The sequence below is a fragment of the Loxodonta africana genome, chromosome 10 (genome assembly GCF_030014295.1).
Source record: "Loxodonta africana isolate mLoxAfr1 chromosome 10, mLoxAfr1.hap2, whole genome shotgun sequence".
Classification (NCBI taxonomy): Eukaryota; Metazoa; Chordata; class Mammalia; order Proboscidea; family Elephantidae; genus Loxodonta; species Loxodonta africana.
Genome location: NC_087351.1, coordinates 27,246,751 through 27,271,633, shown reverse-complemented (window position 1 = coordinate 27,271,633; position 24,883 = coordinate 27,246,751). Strand labels below are relative to the sequence as shown.

At 37.1% G+C, this 24,883-nt stretch overlaps 1 protein-coding gene and 1 pseudogene across 1 annotated transcript; both read right to left on the bottom strand.

Moving 5' to 3' along the window:
• Positions 1 to 439: 439 nt before the first annotated feature.
• On the bottom strand, positions 440 to 1,611 carry LOC135232574 (olfactory receptor 4F4). The gene has a single exon (XM_064291978.1). The coding sequence runs from the start codon at positions 1,355 to 1,357 to the stop codon at positions 440 to 442; it is 918 nt and encodes a 305-aa protein (XP_064148048.1). The 5' UTR covers positions 1,358 to 1,611.
• Positions 1,612 to 14,948: 13,337 nt separating this feature from the next.
• LOC100659467 (olfactory receptor 4F17-like) lies at positions 14,949 to 16,653 on the bottom strand (annotated as a pseudogene).
• Positions 16,654 to 24,883: the final 8,230 nt, after the last annotated feature.

The following is a 24,883-nucleotide window of genomic DNA, read 5'->3' as shown; positions in this document are numbered from 1 at the left end:
TGACTTACACGTATCCTTATTACTAAACGTATTTTTGGGCTAGGCATTAAGTGGTTGCTTCCTTGATTTTTTTTGTTTTTCCTTGATGTTTTTATGCAAAATGAGTCAAATAAAGTTTTAAAACCATTTATAAGCCAGGCTGGATTTTGTCTTTTGCTCTTTTACCCTCAAGACCACCCAAGAAGGCACAAATACTCTTGTTTTTCTGTGAATTAGGTGAGATAATATTTTGAAAGCATGGTATTTACTTTGCATCTGTATCCAAAAATATGAAGTACAAGGTTATTTGATGATAAATTGAGGCAGTGTATTTGAAAATTGTGTGACATTTGCTACGTGGTAAAGGAAAGGAATATACAATTGTCATGAGCTTTACTAAGTACTTTACCAACTTTACATTATGTTATTATCTCAGACTAGTCTCACAAATATGGAAGATCTAAGATTTTATCCTACAATTCATAGTCCGTTTTCTCAGCCGTCTCATTGCAGCTCTCATGTCTTTGTTCCGCAGTGTATATATTATTGGATTCAAGAGAGGAGTGACTACAGAGTAAAACACAGCAAGGAATTTATCTAATGCCTCGATAGGGAATGGCCAGGCATAAATAAAGATACATGGTCCAAAAAACAAAAGAACTACTGTGATGTGAGCAGTCAAAGTGGACAGAGCCTTGGATGACCTGTCTGAAGGGTGGTGCTGGATAGTTACTAGAATGATAGTGTAGGAGATGATTAGGAGAACAAAAGAACACACAGTGAGCACGCCACTGTTAGCAATGACCATGATATCCAACCTGTAGGTGTCTGTGCAGGCGAGTTTTATGACCCTGGGAAGGTCACAATAGAAGCTGTCCACCTCATTGGGGCCACAAAAGGGTAAGTTCACTGCAAAGGCCAACTGACTCACTGAGTGGAGGAAACCAATTCCCCAAGCAGCAGCAACAATGCCCACACATACATTGCCACACATAACTGTGGTGTAGTGCAGGGGTTTACAGATTGCTACGTATCTGTCAAAAGCCATGGCTATAAGGATCACCAGCTCACCCCCACCAAAGAAGTGAAGGAAAAATATCTGACCAAGGCAGCCCTTGAAAGAGATGACTTTACGCTTACTGAAAAAGTCAGCAGTCATCTTGGGGGCTGTGACTGAAGACAGACATAGATCAATGAGTGAGAGGTTGGCCAGCAGGAAGTACATGGGAGAGTGAAGGTGGGAGTCAAAAGCCACAGTTATGACAATGAGAAGGTTTCCTAACACAATTCCTACATAGAATACAAAGAAGAATACAAATAGGGAAATCTGGAGTTCCTGAGAATTGGAGAGTCCCAGAAAAATAAACTCAGTCACCATGGAGTGATTTGTTTCACTTATTGATTCATTCCAGAAAGTAGCCTCTGCAGTTACCTTGGAGAAGAGGATAAGGAGGAAGTCAGAATTATTGTATGCAGCTTCAAAATCTCATAACATTCTTTTGTATGTATCTCTACCATTTTGTATCACTTTTATGACTTTCTATGGTTTATTGCATAAAAGCTTTCAAAATCACAAAATCTAACTCACCATTTTAACCTTCACTACTGCGCTGTTGAAAACCCTGGTAGCACAGTGGTTAAGAGCTATGGCTACTAACCAAAAGGTCAGCAGTTTGAATCCATCAGGCACTCCTTGGAAACCCTGTGGGGCAGTTCTGCTCTGTCCTATAGGGTTGTTATGAGTCAGAATTGACTTGATGGCAAAGGTTTGGTTTTGATTTTACTGCCCTGTTTGTGCATTAGAGTCCAGTTATCCCAGCCTTCTTAGTGTCAACACTTATGCTGGATTTATTCCTAACAAAATAGCTCTGTTCATGCGGTGCTGTCTGCCATATTAACCATATAAATAACATCAGCCTACATTTATCTCCTTTTTTAATGAATTCCAAAACAATTTATTCTGTAGCACATAACTCTTAAATATATACAAGTATAATCTTGTGTAGGTCCTTCTTACCAAATAGAGAGTAGGTTCTCTAAGGACCAGATGTCAGTAAAACAAAAGCAATTTATGGATGTGTTTTTGAAAAAGTATTCTTAGTAACCTAGTAGTCCATCACAAAAATTTTTGCGTATGGCTGTTGGAAACCCTTTCTCTATCAAACTAAAATGAATCCTTATTTATAATTCTGCTATGTAAGACAATATAGTGCATGAGTTTTGTGTGTAGTCTGTGGACCTTGCATGCTTTAGTCATCCTGTTTAAGGCTTATTTTATCATTTTGTAAATGTGGTTAATAATTATACCCACCTCTTATGATTTTTATGAATTTCAAACAAGATAATGTGTTTGTTACAGAGTATTTTATATTTAGTAAGTGTTCAATAACCCAAACCAATAGATTTAGCTAATTATTAGTAGTAAGATTTATCACCTTCTGATTCATAGATTGTAGTACCCCAATAATCATTAAAAAAAAATTTATTTGCATGCTAGAAATAGCACTCAAAACATGTGATTGAATTTCAGTTCCCTGTATCCCTTTGTTTTCTTGTATTTAAAATGCATGTATTAGATCAGAATTTCCACTACTCTGACACTCTATGGAGGGTGAGAAAGGGTCACACCTCCAAAATAATTGTCATAGTCTTTCAAAAGCTTGGGTAGAAACCCTTCTAAGACACTTCTCTAGAGATTAAGCGTTAGGGAAATTTTAAGTTTATGTGATTCTAAAAGAGAACCTAGGAGTGATAAGGCCTTCTAGAGGATGGAATTTATAATTACCATTGGGTGATATTAAAATGTTTAGGGAAAAAAGATTATGCCAAAATAAAATGAAAGATGAAAAATAGAACAACGAAAAAATAAAATAGCAGAAAAATACAATTCAAAATGTGAGAAAAAGGATAAGATTTGGGAAATTCAAATGTGAAATGAGGAAAATGTAATAAAGGGTTCTTGGGAGAAAGTGTTAGAGGTTTAACAGGAGAGAAATTGGCAAGGGATTCTAGAATGCCTACTAAGGGATTTGTGTTTTATGAAGACTTGAACGATTAAAAAACCATGAGCAATTATTCAATAAATTAACTCTGGCCTCAATTTGACTTGGAAAAGGAGGAGACTGGAAATAAAGTTAAGCCTAACAAGAATTAATAAGCTGTAGGCTGTGGTTGTATGAGTAGGAAAGGGATAAGAGAAGATTTGTGAGGGTCCATCAAGTAAAGCATTGTAATGGTTCAGATGTGAATTTGTGTGCTAGGTGGCCTGGGTTCAAGTCATGGGTATAGATACTTCAGCTGATGGCCTTGGGCAAGTTACTTAACTTCTTTTAGTCTTACTGCCACATCCAATTAAAAAAAAAGGGTAGTAATAGCACTAGTTTATAGGAAAGATGGGAAGATTGAATGTTACTGTGCATATAAAGTTTGAGCACATACAAAGTGGTTAATATATAATAGCAATTATTAAGGCAGTAATAACAGAAAACCAGTTGCCATTGAGTTGAGTCTCCTCTAGGTGGAATCGAACCTCCAACTTGTTGCTTAGCAGCCGAGTACATTAGCAGTTTGCACTGCCCAGGCACCTCAGAGAAAGCCCCGCGGATCTACTTCTGAAAAATCAGTCATTGAGAACCCTGTGGAGCATAGTTCTACTCTGACACACATGGGGTCGCGATGAGTCGGGATAGACTCGATGCTCATGGGTAACTTTTTTTTTAATAACAGTGAATTTGTCAACAGAATATGAGAGATGAATAAAAGTGATTCTAATGTTTTTATTCGGAGTGATTAGGAGCATTGGGATGGATGGCTTTAACTCTGATAGTGATTATAACAAGCAACGCTATAGCAACATGCAATAAAGAGATCACTTTTAGGAGCAGGGATAAATTTGAAAGGAGGTAGAGAATGATGATGGTAATTGTCTAGACATATAGAAGTATTGTTGGGGCATCCTTGTAGGTTGCTGTCTGTTAGGCGAGGACCTGAAATGTGGCTTTTGGGCATGAGTTGAGAAAGCCAATTTCAATTGTGTATTGAGGCAAGAAAATAAGAGTAACTCTTCGAAGAAGTTTGGCAGCAAAATTGAAAATAGAGTGATACCCTTAAGGGGAAGCATGGCCATGAGAATAGAACAGCATAGGAATTAATGGATAAGTAAATGTAAAAGAAAGATGTAGACATTTTTGGATATAATTCCAGGTGAAACATGAATAGAGGTTTACTCTTGCCAAATTTCTTGGAAGAATAGTATTATTTGTTTTCTCTACTTCATAATCACATTGATTCCATGTCCCTTGGAAATTATAGTTTTCTTCTCATTATCCTGAGTCTTATTACTGAGCTCAATTTAGGGATTTCAAGTTTCTTCTCAAGTATAAAGAGAAGTGTAATAATAAATGATGAACACTGGTTTTACTTCTCTTCTGCTTAGCACGGTAATAAATATAATCATACTAATCATTGATTATAAAGAGGATGAGATTCCTATTGCGAGATGATGTTTGGCATGACTGATTCATTGAGCTGTTTCTTTAGAATCAAAGTATGCAATTTAGATTTGGCCTTCAAGATTTCCTGGTGTGATACCATTTCATGTCACTGAGAGAGAAGGACACACTTGACTGTTAGATCTTCACAGGAAATATACCAAGGATGATTGTTGATCCAAGGGTCTGACCTGCACCAAAAAGACTGTCTGACATGGTAGAAAGTAAGAATTTAGGAATGATTTTCTTGAGCAAAAGGAATTTCTTGCTCGATTATGACATTTCATCTCCTGAGCATATGCTGCTAAGGATAGATGAAGAACATGAGATCCTGGACTACAGGGGACCCTTCACCACCATAATCCTTTCAAAGCTCATCTCTGACTTCAAATAATGATTCAAAAAGTTTTAAAAGACTTTTACTGATTCTAAGTTAAGCATAACATTTAGGCTTATTGAAGGAGTTCTACAGAATCTTATTCATTGGTTGTAGTAACCATGAATAAGAAAATCCTTCTCCATGCTTGAAATCCAACCATTAGAATGTTTTATGTTTGCCTTAAACATTTTGTTTTCACCTTTCTTTAAAAATAAAACAAATTAAGTATAAGTCTCACCAAGATAGAAGTTAGGAGACTTGGGTTGTAACATAAATTCACTATGCCATGTTGAGCATGTCATTTAAAATCCTTGGGCTTTAGTGTACCTGTTTTTAAAATGAATTTATTAGATAAAAATATTCCCAAATCCCTGCAGCTCTGACACAATGATTTGCACTTTTATGTGAAAGGAATGTCCCAAATCAGGTTTATTATGGTAGCATAAAGGAGGGAAAGAGGTAAGAAAGAGAATCCTGGTTTAGGGGGAAATGATGCCCAAATGGAGAGGAACCAGTAGTTACCCCAGGAGACTCAGGAGAAGGATCCAACAATTGTTGCTAGTATGACACCTATAGCAAGGGCTATCCTTGGTAACATTATTCATACTAAATTGTCCAAGTATTGAAGTCGCCTTCACGGGGTCTTTCCATTTTTCCTGAAGATAAAACTGCAATTGAATTCTGCAGAATGGATTCCTACTCATAGAAGCATCTCCTTGTCAGTTAAATGCTACAATTTCTTTAGTTCTCCTAGTATATTTCAGTTACATCATTAAACTTACCTCCTTCATAACTGGAATAGAGTATAGCAATTTTCAGAGTAAAGAGGAGTGCAGATATTCTTGTATTTGCACTGTCTCTCCATTCATAATAAATCCAAGGGAAAAATCGGTACTAACCAGCTTCCTTAGTAGACCATTTGGTTAATTAAAAGGCTTTCATGAAAGTGACCAAATGCAGGTGAGGAGATCTGGGAATAGCCAGCCTGAGCTTTGAGTATTGAGACTAACTCTTACAGTCTCAGTAGTTTTCCCGTGGCCATTAAATGAAACACACAGCAACCTCTTAAGGGCTATTGCCTTCATTTTTTTGTCCCACTTAGATATTTTTTCTTTTTTAAAAATTATTTTTATTGTGCTTTAAGTGAAAGTTTACAAATCAAGTCAGTCTCTCACATATAAACTTATATACACCTTATTACATACTCCAATTTACTCTCCCCCTAATGAGTCAGCCCACTCCCTCCTTCCAGTCTTTCCTTTCATGACCCTTTTGCCAGTTTCTAACCCTCTCAACCTTCCCATCTCCTCCCCAGACAGGAGATGCCAACACAGTCTCAAGTGTCCACCTGATACAAGTAGCTCACTCCTCATCAGCATCTCTCTCCAACCCATTGTCCAGTCCCTTCCATGCCTGATGAGTTGTCTTCGGGAATGGTTCCTATCCTAGGCCAACAGAAGGTTGGGGACCATGACCACCGGAATTCCTCTAGTCTCAGTCAGACCATTAAGTCTGGTCTTTTTATGAGAATTTGGGGTCTGCATCCCACTGTTCTCCTGCTCCCTTAGGGGTTCTCTGTCGTGCTCCCTGTCAGGGCAGTCATTGGTTGTGGCCAGGCACCATCTAGTTCTTCTGGTCTCAGGATGTTGTAAGTCTCTAGTTTGTGAGGCCCCTTCTGTCTCTTGGGCTTATAATTATCTTGTGACCTTGGTGTTCTTCATTCTCCTTTGATCCAGGTGGGTTGAGACCAATTGATGCATCTTAGATGGCTGCTTGTTAGCATTTAAGACCCCAGATGCCACACTTCAAAGTGGGATGCAGAATGTTTTCTTAATAGAATTTATTTTGCCAATTGACTTAAAAAAAAAAAAAATTAGAAGTCCCCTTAAACCATAGTACCAAACCCCCGCCCTTGCTCTACTGACCTTGAAAGCATTCATTTTATCCCGGAAACTTCTTTGCTTTTGGTCCAGTCCAGTTGAGCTGACCTTGCCTGTATTGAGTATTGTCCTTCCCTTCACCTAAAGTAGTTCTTATCTAATCAGTAAATAACCCTCTCCCACTCTCCATCCCTCCCCGCCTCATAACCACAAAAGAATGTGTTCTCAGCTTATACTCTTTCTCAAGATCTTATAATAGTGGTCCTATACAATATTTGTCCTTTTGCATCTGACTAATTTCACTCAGCATAATGCCTTCCAGGTTCCTTCATGTTGTGAAATGTTTCACAGATTCCTCACTGTTCTTTATCGATGCGTAGTATTCCATTGTGTGAATATACCATAATTTATTTATCCATTCATCCGTTGATGGACACCTTGGTTGCTTCCAGCTTTTTGCTATCGTAAACAGTGCTGCAATAACCATGGTTGTGCATATATCTGTTCGTGTAAAGGCTCTTATTTCTCTAGGGTATATTCCGAGGAGTGGGATTTCTCAGTTGTATGGTAGTTCTATTTCTAACTTTTTAAGAAAACGCCAGATAGATTTCCAAAGTTGTTGTACCATTTTACACTCCCACCAGCAGTGTATAAGAGTTCCAATCTCTCCACAGCCTCTCCAACATTTATTATTTTGTGTTTTTTGAATTAATGCCAGCCTTGTTGGAGTGAGATGGAATCTCATCATAGTTTTAATGTGCATATCTCTAATGGCTCGAGAGCACTTTCTCATGTATCTGTTAGCTGCCCGAATATCTTCTTTAGTGAAGTGCGTGTTCATATCCTTTGCCCAATTTTTAATTGGGTTATTTGTCTTTTTGTGCTTCAGTTTTAACAGAATCATATAGATTTTAGAGATCAGGCGCTGGTTAGAGTTGTCATAGCTGAAAATTTTTTCCCAATATGTAGGTGGTCTTTTTACTCTTTCGGTGAAGTCTTTAGATGAGCATAGGTGTTTGATTTTTAGGAGCTCCCAGTTATCTAATTTCTCGTCATCATTTTTAATAATGTTTTGTGTTCTGTTTATGCCTTGTATTAGGGCTCCTAACATTGCCTCTATTTTTTCTTCCATGATCTTTATCGTTTTAGTCTTTATGTTTAGGTCTTTGATCCACTTGGAGTTAGTTTTTGTGCATGGTGTGAGGTATGGGTCCTGTTTCAGTTTTTTTGCAAATGGATATCCAGTTATGCCAGCACCATTTGTTAAAAAGACTATCTTTTCCCCAATTAACTGACACTGGGCCTTTGTCAAATATCAGCTGTTCATATGTAGATGGATTTATATCTGGGTTCTCAATTCTGTTCCATTGGTCTATGTGCGTGTTGTTGTACCAGTACCAGGCTGTTTTGACTACTTTGGCTGTATAATATGTTCTAAAATCAGGTAGAGTGAGGCCTCCCACTTTCTTCTTCTTTTTTGGTAATGCTTTACTTATCTGGGTCTTCTTTCCCTTCCCTATGAAGTTGGTGATTTGTTTCTCCATCATATTAAAAAATGTCTTTGGAATTTGGATCGGAAGTGCATTGTATGTATAGATGGCTTTTGGTAGAATAGACATTTTTACTATGTGAAGTCTTCCTATCCATGAGCAAGGTATGTTTTTCCACTTATGTAGGTCCCTTTTAGTTTCTTGCAGTAGTACTTTGTAGTTTTCTTTGTATAGGTCTTTTACATTTTTGATAAGATTTATTCCTAAGTATTTTATCTTCTTGGAGGCTACTGTGAATGGTATTGATTTGGTTATTTCCTCTTCGATGTTCTTTTTGTTGATGTAGAGGAATCCAAGTGATTTTTGTATGTTTATCTTGCAACCAGAAACTCTGCCGAACACTTCTATTAGTTTCAGTAGTCTTCTGGAGGATTCCTTAGAATTTTCTGTGTATAAGATCATGTCATCTGCAAATAGAAATAATTTGACTTCTTCCTTGCCAATCCAGATGCGCTTTATTTCTTTGTCTAGCCTTATTGCTCTGGCTAGGACCTCTAGCACAATGTTGAATAAGAGCGGTGATAAAGGGCATCCTTGTCTGGTGCCTGTTCTCAAGGGAAATGCTTTCAGGCTCTCTCCATTTAGAGTGATGTTGTCTATTGGCTTTGTATAGATGCCCTTTATTATGTTGAGGAATTTTCCTTCAATTCCTATTTTGCTGAGAGTTTTTATCATAAATGGGTGTTGGACTCTGTCAAATGCCTTTTCTGCATCAATTGATGAGATCATATGGTTTTTTTTCTTTTGTTTTATTTATATGGTGGATTACATTAATGGTTTTTCTAATATTAAACCAGTGTTGCATACCTGGTATAAAGCCCACTTGTTCGTGGTGGATTATTTTTTGATATGTTCTTGAATTCTTTTGGCTAGAATTTTGTTGAGGATTTTTTCATCTATGTTCATGAGGGATATAGGTCTGTAATTTTCTTTTTTTGTAATGTCTTCACCTGGTTTTGGTAGCAGGGATATGGTGCCTTCACAGAATGAGTTAGGTAGTATTCCGTCATTTTCTATGCTTTGAAATACCTTTAGTAGTAGTGGTGTTAACTCTTCCCTGAAAGTTTGGTAGAACTCTGCAGTAAAGCCATCTGGGCCAGGGCTTTTTTTTTTTTTTGTAGGGAGTTTTTTGATTACCTTTTCAATCTCTTTGTTTGTTATGGGTCTATTTCGTTGTTCTACTTCTGATTGTGTTAGTTTAGGTAGGTAGTGTTTTTCTAGGAATTCATCCATTTCTTCTAGGTTTGCAAATTTGCTAGAGTACAATTTTTCATAATAATCTGATATGATTCTTTTAATTTCAGTTGGGTCTGTTTTGATGTGGCCCATCTCATTTCTTATTTGGGTTATTTGTTTCCTTTCCTATATTTCTTTAGTCCGTCTGGCCAGTGGTTTATCAATTTTGTTAATGTTTTCAAAAAACCAGCTTTTGGCTTTGTTAATTCTTTCAATTGTTTTTCTGTTCTCTAATTCATTTAGTTCAGCTCTTATTTTTATTATTTATTTTCTTCTGATGCCTGATGGATTCTTTTGCTGCTTGCTTTCTATTTGTTCAAGTGGAAGGGACCTTTCTCTGATTTTGGCTCTTTCTTCTTTATGTATGTGTGCATTTATCGATATAAATTGGCCTCTGAGCACTGCTTTTGCGGAGTCCCAGAGGTTTTGATAGGAAGTGTTTTCATTCTCATTGCAGTCTATGAAATTCTTTATTCCTTCCTTAATGTCTTCTATAACCCAGTCCTTTTTGAGCAGGGTATTGTTCAGTTTCCAAGTATTTGATTTCTTTTCCCTGATTTTTCTGTTATTGATTTCCACTTTTATGGCCTTGTGGTCTGAGAAGATGGTTTGTAATATTTCGATGTTTTAGATTCTGCAAAGGTTTGTTTTATGTCCTAATATGTGGTCTATTCTAGAGACTGTTCCATGTGCACTAGAAAAAAAGTGTACTTTGCAGCTGTTGGGTGGAGTGTTCTTTATAAGTCTATGAGGTCAAGTTGGTTGATTGTAGCAATTAGGTCTTCCGTGTCTCTATTGAGCTTCTTACTGGAAGTCCTGTCCTTCTCCGAAAGTGGTGTGTTGAAGTCTCCTACTATAATTATGGAAGTGTCTGTCTCACTTTTCAGCTCTGTTAAAGTTTGTTTTATGTATCTTGCAGCCCTGTCATTGGGTGCATAAATATTTAATATGGCTATATCTTCCTGGTCAATTGTCCCTTTAATCATTATGTAGTGTCCTTCTTTATCCTTTGTGGTGAATTTAACTTTAAAGTCTATATTGTCAGAAATTAATATTGCTACTCCTGCTCTTTTTTGCTTATTGTTTGCTTGATATATTTTTTTCCATCCTTTGAGTTTTAGTTTGTTTGTGTGTCTAAGTCTAAGGTGTGTCTCTTGTAGGGAGCATATAGACGGATCATGTTTCTTTATCCAGTCTGAGACTCTCTGTCTCTTTATTGGTGCTTTAGTCCATTTGCATTCCGCATAATTGTAGATGAGTATGTGTTTTTAGTGCTGTCGTTTTGATGCCTTTTTGTGTGTGTTGTTGACAGTTTCATTTTTCCACTTACTTTTTTGTGCTGAGATTTTTTTTTGTAAACTGTGTGTTCCTCATTTTCATAATAGTTGAGTTTATGTTTGTTGAGTTGTTATGTTTTTCTTGGTTTTTCTTTTGAGTTATGGAATTGTTAGACCTCTTTGTGGTTACCTTAATATTTACCACTATTTTTCTAAGTAAAAATCTAACTCGTATCATCCCTTATCGCCTTGTTTTCCTCTCCATATGGCAGTTCTATGCCACCTGTATTTAGTCCCTGTTTTTGATTATTGTGACCTTTTACATAATGACTTTTACATAATGATTTCCTTTTTTGAGCATTTTTTTCTTTTTAAAATTAATTTGTTTTTGTGATTTCCCTATTTGAGTTGATATCAGGATGTTCTATGACCTTGTGTTGTTTTGGTATCTGATATTATTGATTTTCTGACCAAACAATTTCCTTTAGTATTTCTTGTAGGTTTGGTTTGGTTTTTGCAAATTCTCTAAGCTTGTGTTTGTCTGTAAATGTTTTAATCTCACCCTCATATTTGAGAGAGAGTTTTGCTGGATATATGATCCTTGGCTGGCAGTTTTTCTCCTTCAGTGCTCTGTATATGTCATCCCATTGCCTTCTTGACTGCATGGTTTCTGCTGAGTAGTCTGAACTTATTCTTATTGATTCTCCTTTGTAGGAGACTTTTTTTTTTTATCCCTGGCTGCTTTTAAAATTTTCTGTTTATCTTTGGTTTTGGCAAGTTTGATGATAATATGTCTTGGTGATTTTCTTTTTGGATTAATCTTATATGGGGTTTGATGAGCATCTTGGATAGATATCCTTTCGTCTTTCATGATGTCCGGGAAGTTTTCTGCCAACATATCTTCAACTCTTCTCTCTGTATTTTCTGTTATCCCTCCCTGTTCTGGAACTCCAATCACATGCAAGTTATTCTTCTTGATAGAGTCCCACATGATTCTTAGGGTTTCTTCATTTTTTAAAATTCTTTTATCTGATTTTTCTTCAACTATATTGGTGTTAATTGCCTTATCCTCCAGCTCCCCCACTCTGCATTCCAATTGCTTGTTTCTGCTCCTCTGACTTGCTAATGGAGTTGTCTAATTCTGTAATTTTACTGTTAATCTTTTGGATTTCTGAATGCTGTCTCTCTATGGATTCTTGCAACTTATTAATTTTTCCACTACGTTCTTGAATAATCTTTTTGAGTTCTTCAACTGCTTTATCAGTGTGTTCCTTGGCTTTTTCTGTAGATTGCCTTATTTCATTTCTGCGGTCAACCTTGATGTCTTGAAGCATTCTTTATATTAGTTTTTTATATTCTGCATCTGGCAATTCCAGGATTGTATCTTCATTTGGGAAATATTTTGATTGTTTAATTTGGGGAGTCGTAGAAGCAATCATGGTCTCTTTCTTTATGTGGTTTGGTATCGATTGCTGTCTCCGAGCCATCTATAAGATATTGTAATGAGTTATTTTATATCTGCTCACTGATATCTTTTTTTTGTTTTCTTTCAGTATACATAGATGGGTTACTAGATTTCGCTGTCTTGATTGTTGTAGCCTTTGAATCACTTATGTCCTATTACCAGCTGGTTTGGGCTGTTACCAGATATATAAGCCTAAGTGTCCATTCACTATTCTTGAATAGAATCTGATTTTGGGTCACCACGTGTGTGGTGTAGACTGTCACCTATTAACTTAGAAGAGTAGTGGTGATAGTTGTGTGCACTAGATTCTAGTAGCAGCAGGGGGTCTCACTCCAGGGAGTCAGGATGCTGACAGCCTTCCCCCAAGTGCCAGTGAGGTAGCTGTGTCTGTATTCCTAAAGCACTTTGGTGGGTGGGCTCTGCAGCAGTACCTTAGGCACCCAATGCATGTACCTCTACAGATTGGTAGGTGTCAACATCCTCAGACCCCTTTGGCAGGAGGGGTCTGCTAAACAATTACAGTCAGATCACTATCAGAATTGCCTTTGCATTATAATAGCCACCTTGTTCCCTGTAGGGATGAAAGCCCAAGACTGTGGATCTCATATGCTTGGCTGGAGCTGGTTCTGTATTTTCATTCCAATTTCAGGAAGTCAGGGAAGGATATTTGGTCCCTGGGTTTTTAGTAGCTGCTTCTTTCTGGCCAGGAGAATGGATTAGGAAAAGACAAAAAAAAAAAAAAAAAAAAAAAAAACCAAAGAGCACTTCACTCCCTGGCCCAAGAAATTCCAATGTTATTGAAGCTGCCTGGGGCAGGGAGGGGAGGGATCAGATAGATAAGAGAGAGTAGCACCCAGCAATATAGACAAAGTTACTTATCTTGCTTGACTGTTTTATCTGAGATTCCCGTGGGGCTTGTAGCCTGTGTTGGCTGGGTTAAGATTGCCCCTGAGGTTCAGACCCACTTCCCATGCTTGTACTGTCTCAGAAGCTGTGGTCAGCTCCTCTGCTCCTAGTCCAATGCCCAGCGCCAAGGTTCCTGGGCTGGGATGCTGCACTCCAGGCTGCAAAACCAGTCGCTGCCTCCCGGTGACTTCTCCTCCTGTCAGCCACATCGTTGCTCTGCCTGCATGCGCTGGCTGGGCTTCACCCGAGGTCACTTCAGGGGGCTAGGGCTGTGTCCCGTGTTTGTGCCATCTCAGGAAGCCATGCTCAGCTCCTCTGCACCCAGTCCAACCCCGGCGCCAAGGTTTTCTGACTGGGACACTGGTTCCAGGGTCCGAAAACAGTCGCTGCTTCCCCATGGTTGCTCATTCTCTAGTTAGCTGTGTCAGTGTGCAGCCTGCTTGCGCTGGCTGAGTCTCTACTGAGGTTACCTCAGGGGGCAAGGGGTTAGGGCTGTGTCCTGTGCCTGCCCCGACTCAGCAAGCCGCAATCAGCCCTGCCACTCAGCACCCGTGACCAGGATGGCTCAAGGCTGTGGAGCAGGATGCCAGTTCCAGAAGCAGTCGCTGCTTCAGCGCGCAGCTTTTCGCTTCCCTGTCACTCACGTCAACTCTTTAGATCTGTGTTTGATGGTCAGGGTTTGTAGATTGTCATGTATGTGATTGATTCACTTGTTTTTCTGAGTCTTTGTTGCAAGAGGAATTCGAGGTAGCTTCTACCTAGTTAGCTATCTTGGCCCCACCCCCACTTAGGTATTTTATATTGCTGAGTCTAAAGGTGAATTTTTAAGTAATGTATTAAAACAAATAAGATAAAGTTGTAAAATAAAATTCAGATAAGTTCAACAAGACAATAAATAATACTGTTTTAGGTTTCATAAGAAGGAACTGGTTTAAAACATTGATGCCAATTTGTGGAGATAATGTTAAGAAAAAACCTTGACCAATAATAAGAAAATATCAGTTCTTATTACTTATTGAGCAGTGTTTATCTCCACGCAGTAGTTAAAACTGAGCTGAGTCACCACAATCAATGTTTTTAAATTAATCATAGAAATACATCCATGTGATCTTTAACTTGTCCTTCTATGCCACCAGGATTTCCAGGATTTATCTGAAAGATGTCATTCAGCTGAGGAGCTTAGGAGCAGACTCATTATACAAGCTTTTGAGATATTAATGGGTTGCCCTCCTCTAGGAAATAAGTCCCTTCAATAATTTTAGAATTGTAGGTGATATTTTATAATTAATCAGCTATTCTTGAGAAAAGCTTCAAGAAATGTTTCGAGGAAGAGTAAAAGGGAAATAGAAACATACTGTTGAAAAAGTGGCACATAGCCAAATTTTGCATAATGCAAATACTAGAGACTTTCTTTACAAAAACGTTGCACAAAATACATTGACAGATCAAAGACCGAAACAATACGTAATTCTTGTAACAGTGTTGAGCTTCCTACTAATCTAACAAAGTACTCTTAGGATGAGAATTGTTTCTTCCTCAATTTTAATGTCTACTGGTTTATATAAACCCATATTTCATCCATTGTATCTACAAAATTTTTATAAGGAATGTTTACCAGTTTCCAAAAACATAAATATAAAGCTAAATCATATGTATGTGTGTGTGTGTATACATATATATACAACCATCTGAAAATTTAAGGTAGTTACTGCTGGTAAACTATAATTTAGGTTTATAGGTTAGATATAAATATGTAACACTTTATTTTTTATGATTAACAAAACTTGTTAGAACATCTGAAAATAAAATTCTTAGAGTAATATCTCCTTTTCTTTAGACCTCTCAGATCTTTAAAGGCAACAATGAAAATTTACACATTCAATAGTGTTCATGGTGATCACAGAGATCTTTATGGTCCGCGGAATTCATTTTTTGCTTTTCCCAACAAAATCCATTATGCCATCTCCCTAGAACTTACAACCTGTTGACTCTGTTTTCTCATTGCCACTTTCATGTCTTTGTTCCTTAAAGTATAGATGGCAGGATTTAAGACAGGGGTGACAACAAAACCCACAATGGCAAAAAAATTATCCAATGACTTAGTAGGGAAAGGCCACACATAGAGAAACATACAAGGAGCAAAAAACAAAACCACTACAGTGATGTGAGCAGACAAAGTGAAGAGTGCTTTGGAGAAATCATTTGAAGAATGTTTTCGAACAGTGAGCAGAATAAATATATATGATGCAGCTAAGAAAAAGAAGGTGGCCATTGATGTGAAGCCACTGTTGGCAGTGACCACAAATTCTAGTTGGTAAGTATCCATGCATGCAAGTTTAATAACCTAAGGAAAATCACAGTAGAAGCTCCCTACATTATTAGGGCCACAGAAGGGTAAGTTTATGACAAAAACAAACTGAGACACAGCATGAATCACCCCAACGACCCAAGCAGCCACTACCAAAAATACGCACATTTTGGGATTCATAATAATTAGATAGTGAAGGGGCTTGCAGATTGCTGTGTATCTGTCATATGCCATTGCTATGAGCAGCACCATCTCAACTCCTCCCATGACGTGGATAAAGAACATTTGTATCATGCAGCTGTGGAAGGAAATGACTTTACAGTCACTGAAAAGATCAGAAATCGTCCTAGGAACTGTGGTAGATGAAAGGCCCAGGTCAATGAGTGATAGGTTGGCCAGCAGAATATACATGGGAGAGTGTAGATGAAGATTGAAAATCACTGTGAACACAATGAAGAGGTTTCCCAGGATAATTCCCACATAGAATAAAAAGAAGACGAAGAAAAGCAAAAACTGCATTCCCAAGGATTGTGCAAGTCCCAGCAATACAAACTCAGTCACCGCAGAGCCATTTACTCGGTCCATTGAATCAGAAAGACAGGAAGACTCTGAAAGGACCTGAAAGAAAAGAAGGAAGAAATCAACTTAGAGGCACTGAAAATAATGTTAAATTTTATCATTTTAAAGTCATTAGCAAAGTTTTTATTTTAATTGATAGGAGACTATTTACAAAATAACGGAAACCCAGGGTGTAAAAGTTAATGTAGTATGGCCAAAGCTGCATGCAAAGCTGCATGCCTTAAATAGTTTAATTCAACTGTATAAATTAATCAAGCAACTCAGAAGTTAGAAAAGTATGTACAAAATAAACTCAAGGAATTCACATGAAAGAAAAGAATAAAGATTAAAAGGAAAGTAAAATCCTAGAAAATTGGTAAATTTTATACAAACATATAAAAAGTTTTTAATTAAAAATAGGCAATGTTTTAAAAAATAGTCAAGAAGGAAAAATAAGTAAAAAGTAGAAGTGAGAACAAAAATGCATAATAACAGTTAAGACACCTCTCAGGTCTGTTTCTTACATGTGCTTAAAAACAATCTACCCCAAGTCAACCAACACATGGATCATACTTGAATTTGAAATGCTATAGAGAGACAAAAGGTCTGTTCATAATATAAAGAGTTCAAGCCCATCAATAAAAAGTTCCAAGATCTAATACACAAATGGCAAATGATATGAAAAGACAATTTAGAAATATAAATCAAACATATAGCTTCCTTAGAGATCAAAGAAACAAAATAAGAAGTATTATTTTCTTGTTAAAAAAAGTTTTAAAATTATTGTCAAAACTGGCAAAGGTTCGGTAAAATGGACACTTTCATATGTTACTGGAGGAAATACAAACCTATACAAACCTTAAAAAGAATTGAAGTCATGTGTCAAGAATCTTGAATCCATAACTTTTGGAACAGTAATACTCCTCCTGGAATTCTGTTTGTACAGAAGCTTTTAGCACAAAAATGTTCATCATGTTTTATTTACAGTGGTAAAACCTTGAAGGAATTTAAATGGCAAACATTAGGTTTATGTATATTGTCATATATGTGCATGATGGACTCCAATACAGTCATTAAAATAAATGTTAATGGCAGCGTTTACAACAGTATTAGAAAGATTTTTCTTATAAATAAATAAAAGTAAAATTGTATAGTGCTAAAATTTTAAGAAGCAGTGGTTGTTTTTGATTTTTAGAACTATTTAATATCCTTTTAGATTTTAAAATATCTTTCAATCTTTCAAAAGTGTTCTTTTCAACCTATAATTATTTTTTAATTATATTAGATTTTTTAAATAAAAATATCAAATTGCATAGAGAGTTGAAGGAATGAATGATTGATAAAATAGGTTTGAAAATCAGAATTGACTCATAATAACTAGAACATAAACCAGCTGAGGAAATAAAGGATTCTAATACTTCCCTCATGTAATAAACCATTTTCATAAACTGCCGGGAATGGATTCATAGGTGAGATTAACAAGGGAAGAATATAGCTAAACAAGTAAAGTCCTGATTAAATCTTGTAATTTGTATAAAACTATCATGAAATTGAAACTTCTTGGAGGCCTTCCATCAAGACAACTGACAAAGCATCTTCCCTACTCCACTTTGACCAAGGTTGGCCACTCTGCATGAATTCTGGTAAGTATGAAATAAATGTAAGGGAAATAGATGTTTTGATAATCTCATCCAGTTCAAAGTGAGCAAGGTTGGTGATGTTGCTGTGGGAAATACTAAGAGAATCAGAATAAATGGCCCAATAAATAGGGGAAAAATAAGGTGCAATAGGATGAGAATAGAGGAAGAATATTAGATGGAGACATACAGGCTTGATTCCTTCCCTATTTCTTTAATATGCAGTTATTTTTGTTGTCTTTCAGTCAGTTTCTGCATTGTTTCCTCCTTTCTTCAACCTAGTTGTTCTCCTAAATATTCTTTCTAGCATTTTTTTGGGTGAATTTCACCCTTTTATATTTTTTACTATTTTTACCATTTTCAATTTATTCACACTCCTATTACTCAACTCCTCACCCATATTTAAATCATCCTGCCCAGGGGCATAAGAACTAAGGGATTTTGGAAGAGGAATTAAATCTGAGAAGATAAGCAATACAGGGTAAACAGGATCATCCTTAGAAAGTTTTATGGCAGTACCCTCTACCCTGCTGAACAAAAAGACTTTGATGACTTCCTAAGCTCATCATTCAATTCTGTGTCTTTGGAGGAAACAAAACAAAACTTGAAGCTGAAGGATCATGTTGACTGCTTAAGATCAAATGTTTATCCTATTAAACTAAGGTAAAACATCTAAATTAAGCACTCCAAGACTCATCAGCATGCTTCATCTTAAAAAGCAGTAATAGAGCAATTAAGCAATTAAAGTCTCTGAATTACTTTGTCAGATTTGGAGATTGCTGTTATTGTTGGGTTAGAACTGCTAAGTGGTGTTTGTCTTGGAGTATAAGTGATAACTAAGTTTTTTTGAAGAGGAAGATCTCACAGTACATGAACCTATTGACTCAAAAATTCCATTGATAGTATGTAGTTTAATTTATTCACAATTGTTAATCATTCTAAAATGACACAATCATAATCCAAAATATGGACCAATGAGTGTAGTCAACATGGTGGAATAATGTCAGAGCCAATGGCATGTCCAAGGAAAAGGCAGGAGAAAAGACCTAAAGGAAGAGAAATGAAGATAGAATGGGAAGGGTGTAGGAGAATAAAAGGAGAGACAGGAGAAGGAACAAGAAAGAATTCTAAAGAGAGAACCAAGGAGGATAAAATGATGATCAAAAGAGGGATTGGTGGAACTTTTTGCATCTTTGCTGAGGCTACCTGTCATGGTTTAGTCAACAAACGATGCATTACGAGCAACAGAGTGTGAATTTACTTGGATTTTCATATACTGTTTTAGGTATACTTTGACAAGAAGGATAGAGATAATAGTAAAGCTGTAGAGAAAGTAGTCATTAATACAGAGAAAAGTTGAGTTCAAACATATGAGTGAATAGATGTGGTAGTGAGGTGTGGGTGGGAGAAGTGGGTAGTTGAGAGATCACTTGTGTGGTTTAGCTGACTGGTAAGTGAGTCACCTAAATAAAAACAGGAAGGAACTATCAAAAGCATGCCTTTAACCTCTCGGCAGTATTTTACTTACTCTAGTTCCAATTTTTAAAGCTTTTCATAAATATAAAATTAAAGTGCGTGAGTGCGGAAACCCTTTCTGCTTTATTCAATTCCGTGTTACCTGCTTAAAACAGTACCTAAACCAAACCCATTGCCATGCAGTGGATTCTGCCTCATGGCACCCCTATAGGACAGAGTAGAACTACCCCATAGAATTTCCAAGGAACAGCTGGTGAAATCAAACTGCTGATCTTTTGTTTAGCAGCCTGAGCTCTTAACCACTGCACCAGGGCTCCTAAAACAGTGCCTAGCACATATGAAAAATCTCAAGAATGATTTAATGAATGAGTAATAGGTACTAAATTGTTCATATCAGAAACAAAATAGTAGCCCCCACAAATACATAGGAAACTTGCACTTAAAAATAATACCTTCTTCACAAGCTTGTACTTCCTGGTATAACCTGGTTATACATAAAAAGTAGTAGAGATGCAAAATAATTACCTCCTTTTCTGTACAAATATCTTGAATTAGAGTGTGTCATTGTTGAAGAAATCGTGACGACCTGAGTTTGTTTGCATAAAGAGACCATTTGTTTTATTCCTCTGCCTTCTTAGGAAACACTGAAGAGCTCCCCGGAGTTCTTCAGAAGCCAGTTCCCCAGTAGAGTTTGTCATCTTTCCCTATTGGTGATTTAAAATTTGTCAGTTATTCAGAGCCTGGGGAGACACATCTTGTAAACAAAATAAAGGATTATTAAAACTGTAGGTTTTTTATAGAAGTGGAAAAGAAGTTTGAGATGAACTTGTTTAATCACTTAATTCTACAGGTAGAGAAACAGTTGGGCTTAAATGGCTAGCCAGTGTATTCACAACAATATATTCACAAAGCCAGAGCCAGAAGTCAGACCTCCTAAATTCCAGTCTAGTGATCTTCCCCAATAATACTCTACACCTGCTAAATAGGAAAGAGTCATAAGAAAAGCTAAAATTCTTTATACTTTGATAGGATTGCTCTAACTTAATTGGAAAAAAAAAAAAAGGGCCCTTTTATTATTTCTTCTAAAATAAAATTGGCCTTCCTGAAACAAGATTTCCTTTCTTTGACTGAACATTGATCTTTCTAGTCCTCTTATTTCTTCCAACAGTCTGGCTCGTTGCTGAACAGCTGCATTTCAGAATTTATAGCCACCAGGTCCTCTGTACTATTCATTGGCATGCAACCATATTCATTTTGAATCTGAACAGAGCCTCACAGTTGAGGCATTGTTGTAACCTTCAAATGTGGAAGAAAGTAATACCCAATAAAGGAAACCACATCAAAATCTGGGAGATCAAGGCTAGAGATTCCTTTCCTCTGGTTTAAAACAGAATCTGGTCTTCAAATAGGGTGAAAATACCTGACAACAGATGTCTGCTTTGCACAATGGAAAATGAAGTTTAAAATGAGTTGGAGAGCACAAAGGTCAGAAACACATGAAATATCTTTGCACTAAGGAGGCGAATTAAAAATATTGGAGAAGGCGTTGTCAAATAATTCTACAGGATACAGCATGATTCAATGGATGAAATTTGAGGATAGGAGAGATGGGAAGAATAAAAGGACAAATATTTCTGAAAGGAGAAAATTCCTGATGAATATTTTATACAAGAGCAGAAATTGGAAGGGAGTTGGATGAGTGGGTAAAGAGGGAAACAGCCATGATGAGGTGTCTTGTAATTGAAAAACATCTCTCCTACCTGCCTGTTCAATCACAAGATGCACATTTTTAAAGGGAAAAATTCAGAGAGCTTAGTCTATTGCTGTAAATCATCATCCAAATGACAAAGCTATATATAAAGGTTCTTCCTAATGGGAAAGAAACAATTAGCTGCCTGGGAGAATGACCCACTGATGCCACTGAGGCAGCCAACACCCAGCCCACTATTAATTTCTCTTGGGGATTAGGTCTTTGAGTTACACTGGTTTCCCCAAGAGAGAAGTATCAAAAGAATTGCCTGGTAATGAAATATGGGGGAAGAGGAAATGTTTTGAGGTAATATGCTGGTTAGTATAAAATAATCCCCATAAAAAGTGGTGGATTTGAAGGTAAGAATTTCTTGGAATGACTGAGAAGGGAGTGAAAATATGTCCCAGATAGACAGACGTCCCTTCAATCATGGTACCAAGAATGATATTGGAAGACATAAAGAACCCTGATATGTAAAGACAATGCCTTAATCAATAACATGAGAATAAACTGTCCTGTCTCCTGTTATCAGTTATAGGGAGTATTTACCTGTGAATGTCTACATGTCCTCCCAAGCATTGAAGTCTTGGGGATGCAAGTCTACTTAAGAGCTTTTGACCTTTATACTTTCTGACAACTGGATACAAGTAAAACATATTTTATTACATCAATTTGCTCAGAAGTGTTGGGGGGGAAAAAAATCTAGCAGGTAATTTTGAGTTGTCTCTAATTGTAAAAAAAATAAGGTCACTAAAATTGGAATCTACTCAACGGCAACAGGTTTTTGGTTTTGGTAACAGGAGCATTTTACCTGAGAGAGAGAGAATCATTCAAAAGGACCTATGATAAGCCATAAAGACTAGTGGATTTTTTTTTTTTTTTTGGGGGGGGGGAAGCTTGGCTTTATCATTGATGTATAGATAGAGAATTTGATCCCCAGGTTATCATGGAGGCCTGAAAGTATCAAGGCTGTCTTTGTTTAGTAGAGCTGTATTTAATTTTCACCTGTTAAGAAACAATAGAAAACATTTTCCCAAGAATAGCAGTAGAATGAAGAGTGTTAGGTTGGTCTCAAATTAATTTTTTTCAAAATATTGACATCCCTAAAATTCATAAGTAAGAATAAAAAGTAGAGAATAATGCAGGCAAAAATATTTTAAAAAAGGACAGGAATGCATGGTCGATTACATGAATCATAGTGTCCATAAGATAATGTAAAAACAAAACAACTCACTTGCTTAGGAGAAGCACACCTACTCTGAAATGTACCACAAATGTTCTCTGTTGCACCACAAAGGGCCCTTCTGAAACACAGTGAACAGTGCACAGTCCTATGGGTCATTCTACCATGCTGTCTTAGTCATGTAGTGCTGCTATAACAAAAATATCACAAATGGATGACTTTAATAAAGAGAAGTTTATTTTCTCACAGTAAAGTTGGATAAAAGTCCAAATTCAGGGCATCAGCTTCAGGGGAAGTCTTTCTGTTGGCTCTCAAGCAAAGTCTTTCTTGGCAATCTTCCCCTAGACTAGGAGCTTCTCTGCGCAGGAATCCCGAGTCTAAAGGATGCGCTCTGCTCCAGGTGCTGCTTTCTTGGTGGTATGAGGTCCCCAAGTCCCTGCTTGCTTTCCTTTCCTTTTTACTTCTTGAGAGATAAAAGGTGGTGCAAGCCACACACCAGGGAAACTCTCTTTACATTGGATCAGGGATGTGATCTGGGTAAGGGTGTTACAATCCCACCCTAATCCTCTTTAACATAAAATTACAATCACAAAATGGAGGACAACCACACAATGCTGGAAAGCCTGGCCCAGCCAAATTGATACACACCTTATCTGGGGGATGTAATTCAATCCATGACACATGCCAAGTACTTCTGTCCTGGATGTGCCTTTGCTCTTAATGGGAGACTGAAGTAGCAGGCAGAAGAGCATATTAAGACGAAGGAGGGAGAATCTAGACAGAAATAAAGCCCTAGGAGTTGGCCGGCTAGGCACAGACCTTGCTGTAATTTGAAGACTATCCCCTGGGGCATGGATCATGAATTTGTTTGGCAGGATAGAAGGTTCCTAGACCAAGAGAGAAACAGGAAATTCTTAATGTAGAGCTCATCAGACCTGGGAGCACCATAGATGGATGAGACCAATGATTTAGAGGCAGCTTTTTGGAAACCCTGGTGGTGTAGTGGCTAAGAGCTACATCTGCTAACAAAAAGGTCAGCAGTTCGAATCCACCAGGCACTCCTTGGAAACTCTATAGGGCAGTTCTACTCTGTCCTATAGGTTTGCCCTATGAGTCTGACTTGATGGGAACGTTTTTTTTTTTTTTTTTTTTTCCAGCTGAGTTTAGTTCAAGATTTGAATTGGCCTAAGCCTGTAAATGGGGCTCATCAGTGGATTTAGCTGCAGGGAATTGAGGAGGATAGAGGCAGAGAAAATTAATAGGGGAAAGAAAAGGGAGAGTATTTTAAATATGTGCCCTTTGATCAAAAGTAAAAAGAAGGCCAGACACTATCCAACAGATTACTCTTATTACAAATTTTTTACTCTTTGTTAGATTTATTTATTTAATGACAAGTATTTGAGCACTTTCTATAATGTTGTTATTGATATTATAGCAGTAAACATGACAAATACAGCCCCGATTACGTGGAACTTGCAGTGTAATGAGGAAGACACAGATTAAATAAGATACAGTATATATATATATATTTTTATATAATTGATGTTACAAAATTGGTGCCAGGAAGTGCTATGGTAATATACAATGAAAGGAGCTCTTGTAGACCGAGGTTCAGGGAAAGCTTTCCTGATAAAATGATGCTGCAACTGAATTCTAAAGAATGTTACTAGGCAAAGCGTGAAGGTCAAATGTTTTAGACAGAATGATTAGCCAGTGTAAAGCCCCAGAGGCTAGAGAGTTTGAAGTTTTCAAGCAAGTGAAAGAAAAAAAAAAAAAATTGACTGTGGTATTGCAGGGAGAGAGCACGTAGTTATCTGAGATTGGATGGGGAAGTCTTGGATAAACCCTGGTAAGGAGTTAGTATTTTCATTTGAGGGCAGTTGTAAGCATGTGAAGGGTCTTAAGCAAGAGAATTACACGCTCAGATTTACGTGTTTAAAAATCTCTGTTACTGAAGTATAGACAATGAGAATTAAGGCAAACAAGATTTGAAATGGAAAGACCACAGAGGTGATTTACTTAATATTCTATCCCAAAGATGTCTTAGCAATGATATTGATGTTTAAGAACAAAGTAAAGGGATTATGTTCAAGAGGTGTTTAAAAGGTAGAATTAATAGGACTTGCTGAATTAGTTAATACTGGGAATCAGAGTGAGGGAGGAGTCCATTATGACTTCCAGATTTTTGGCTGAGAAACTTGAAAATGGTGGTATCATTTACTGAGGCTGCGTACCCTGAAATAATTGCAGTTTGAGGAGGAGATGATGAGTTTAGTTTCCGACTTGATGAATAGAAGGTGCCTATGAAGCATGCAAGTAAGTAAGCAATTAGATCTGAAGTTCAAGAAATAGAACCAGGTTTGTTTTTTGTTCCTTTAGTGTTTAGATGATGATTAAAGCTATGGGAATGGATGGTATTACCTAGTGACAAAACATACATTGAGAACAGGCCAAAAATGAAATTCTGAGGTACACCAGTGTTGGTGGCTGAGCAGATGAGGGAAATTCAACAAAGGCCACTGGGAAGGATTTGCTCAAGATATAGGAGGAAAGTAGGAGAGCAGTGTTTTAGAACTCCAGGAGAATATTTGGTGGAAGGAATGGTTAGCAATGACTAAGAGAAAAAATTCCCATGCAGATGAATAACAAAGCAATAGAAAGCAATAAAATTGATTTATTTACACAGAAGAAGCCAGAGATGTTATTGGAAAGGTTCCTGGAGAACCAGAGCACATTAACATAGGCATTAGTTTCTTTTTATTGAGCTGCTTTGATTTACAGAGCAGTGGGAACAGATATATGAATATGT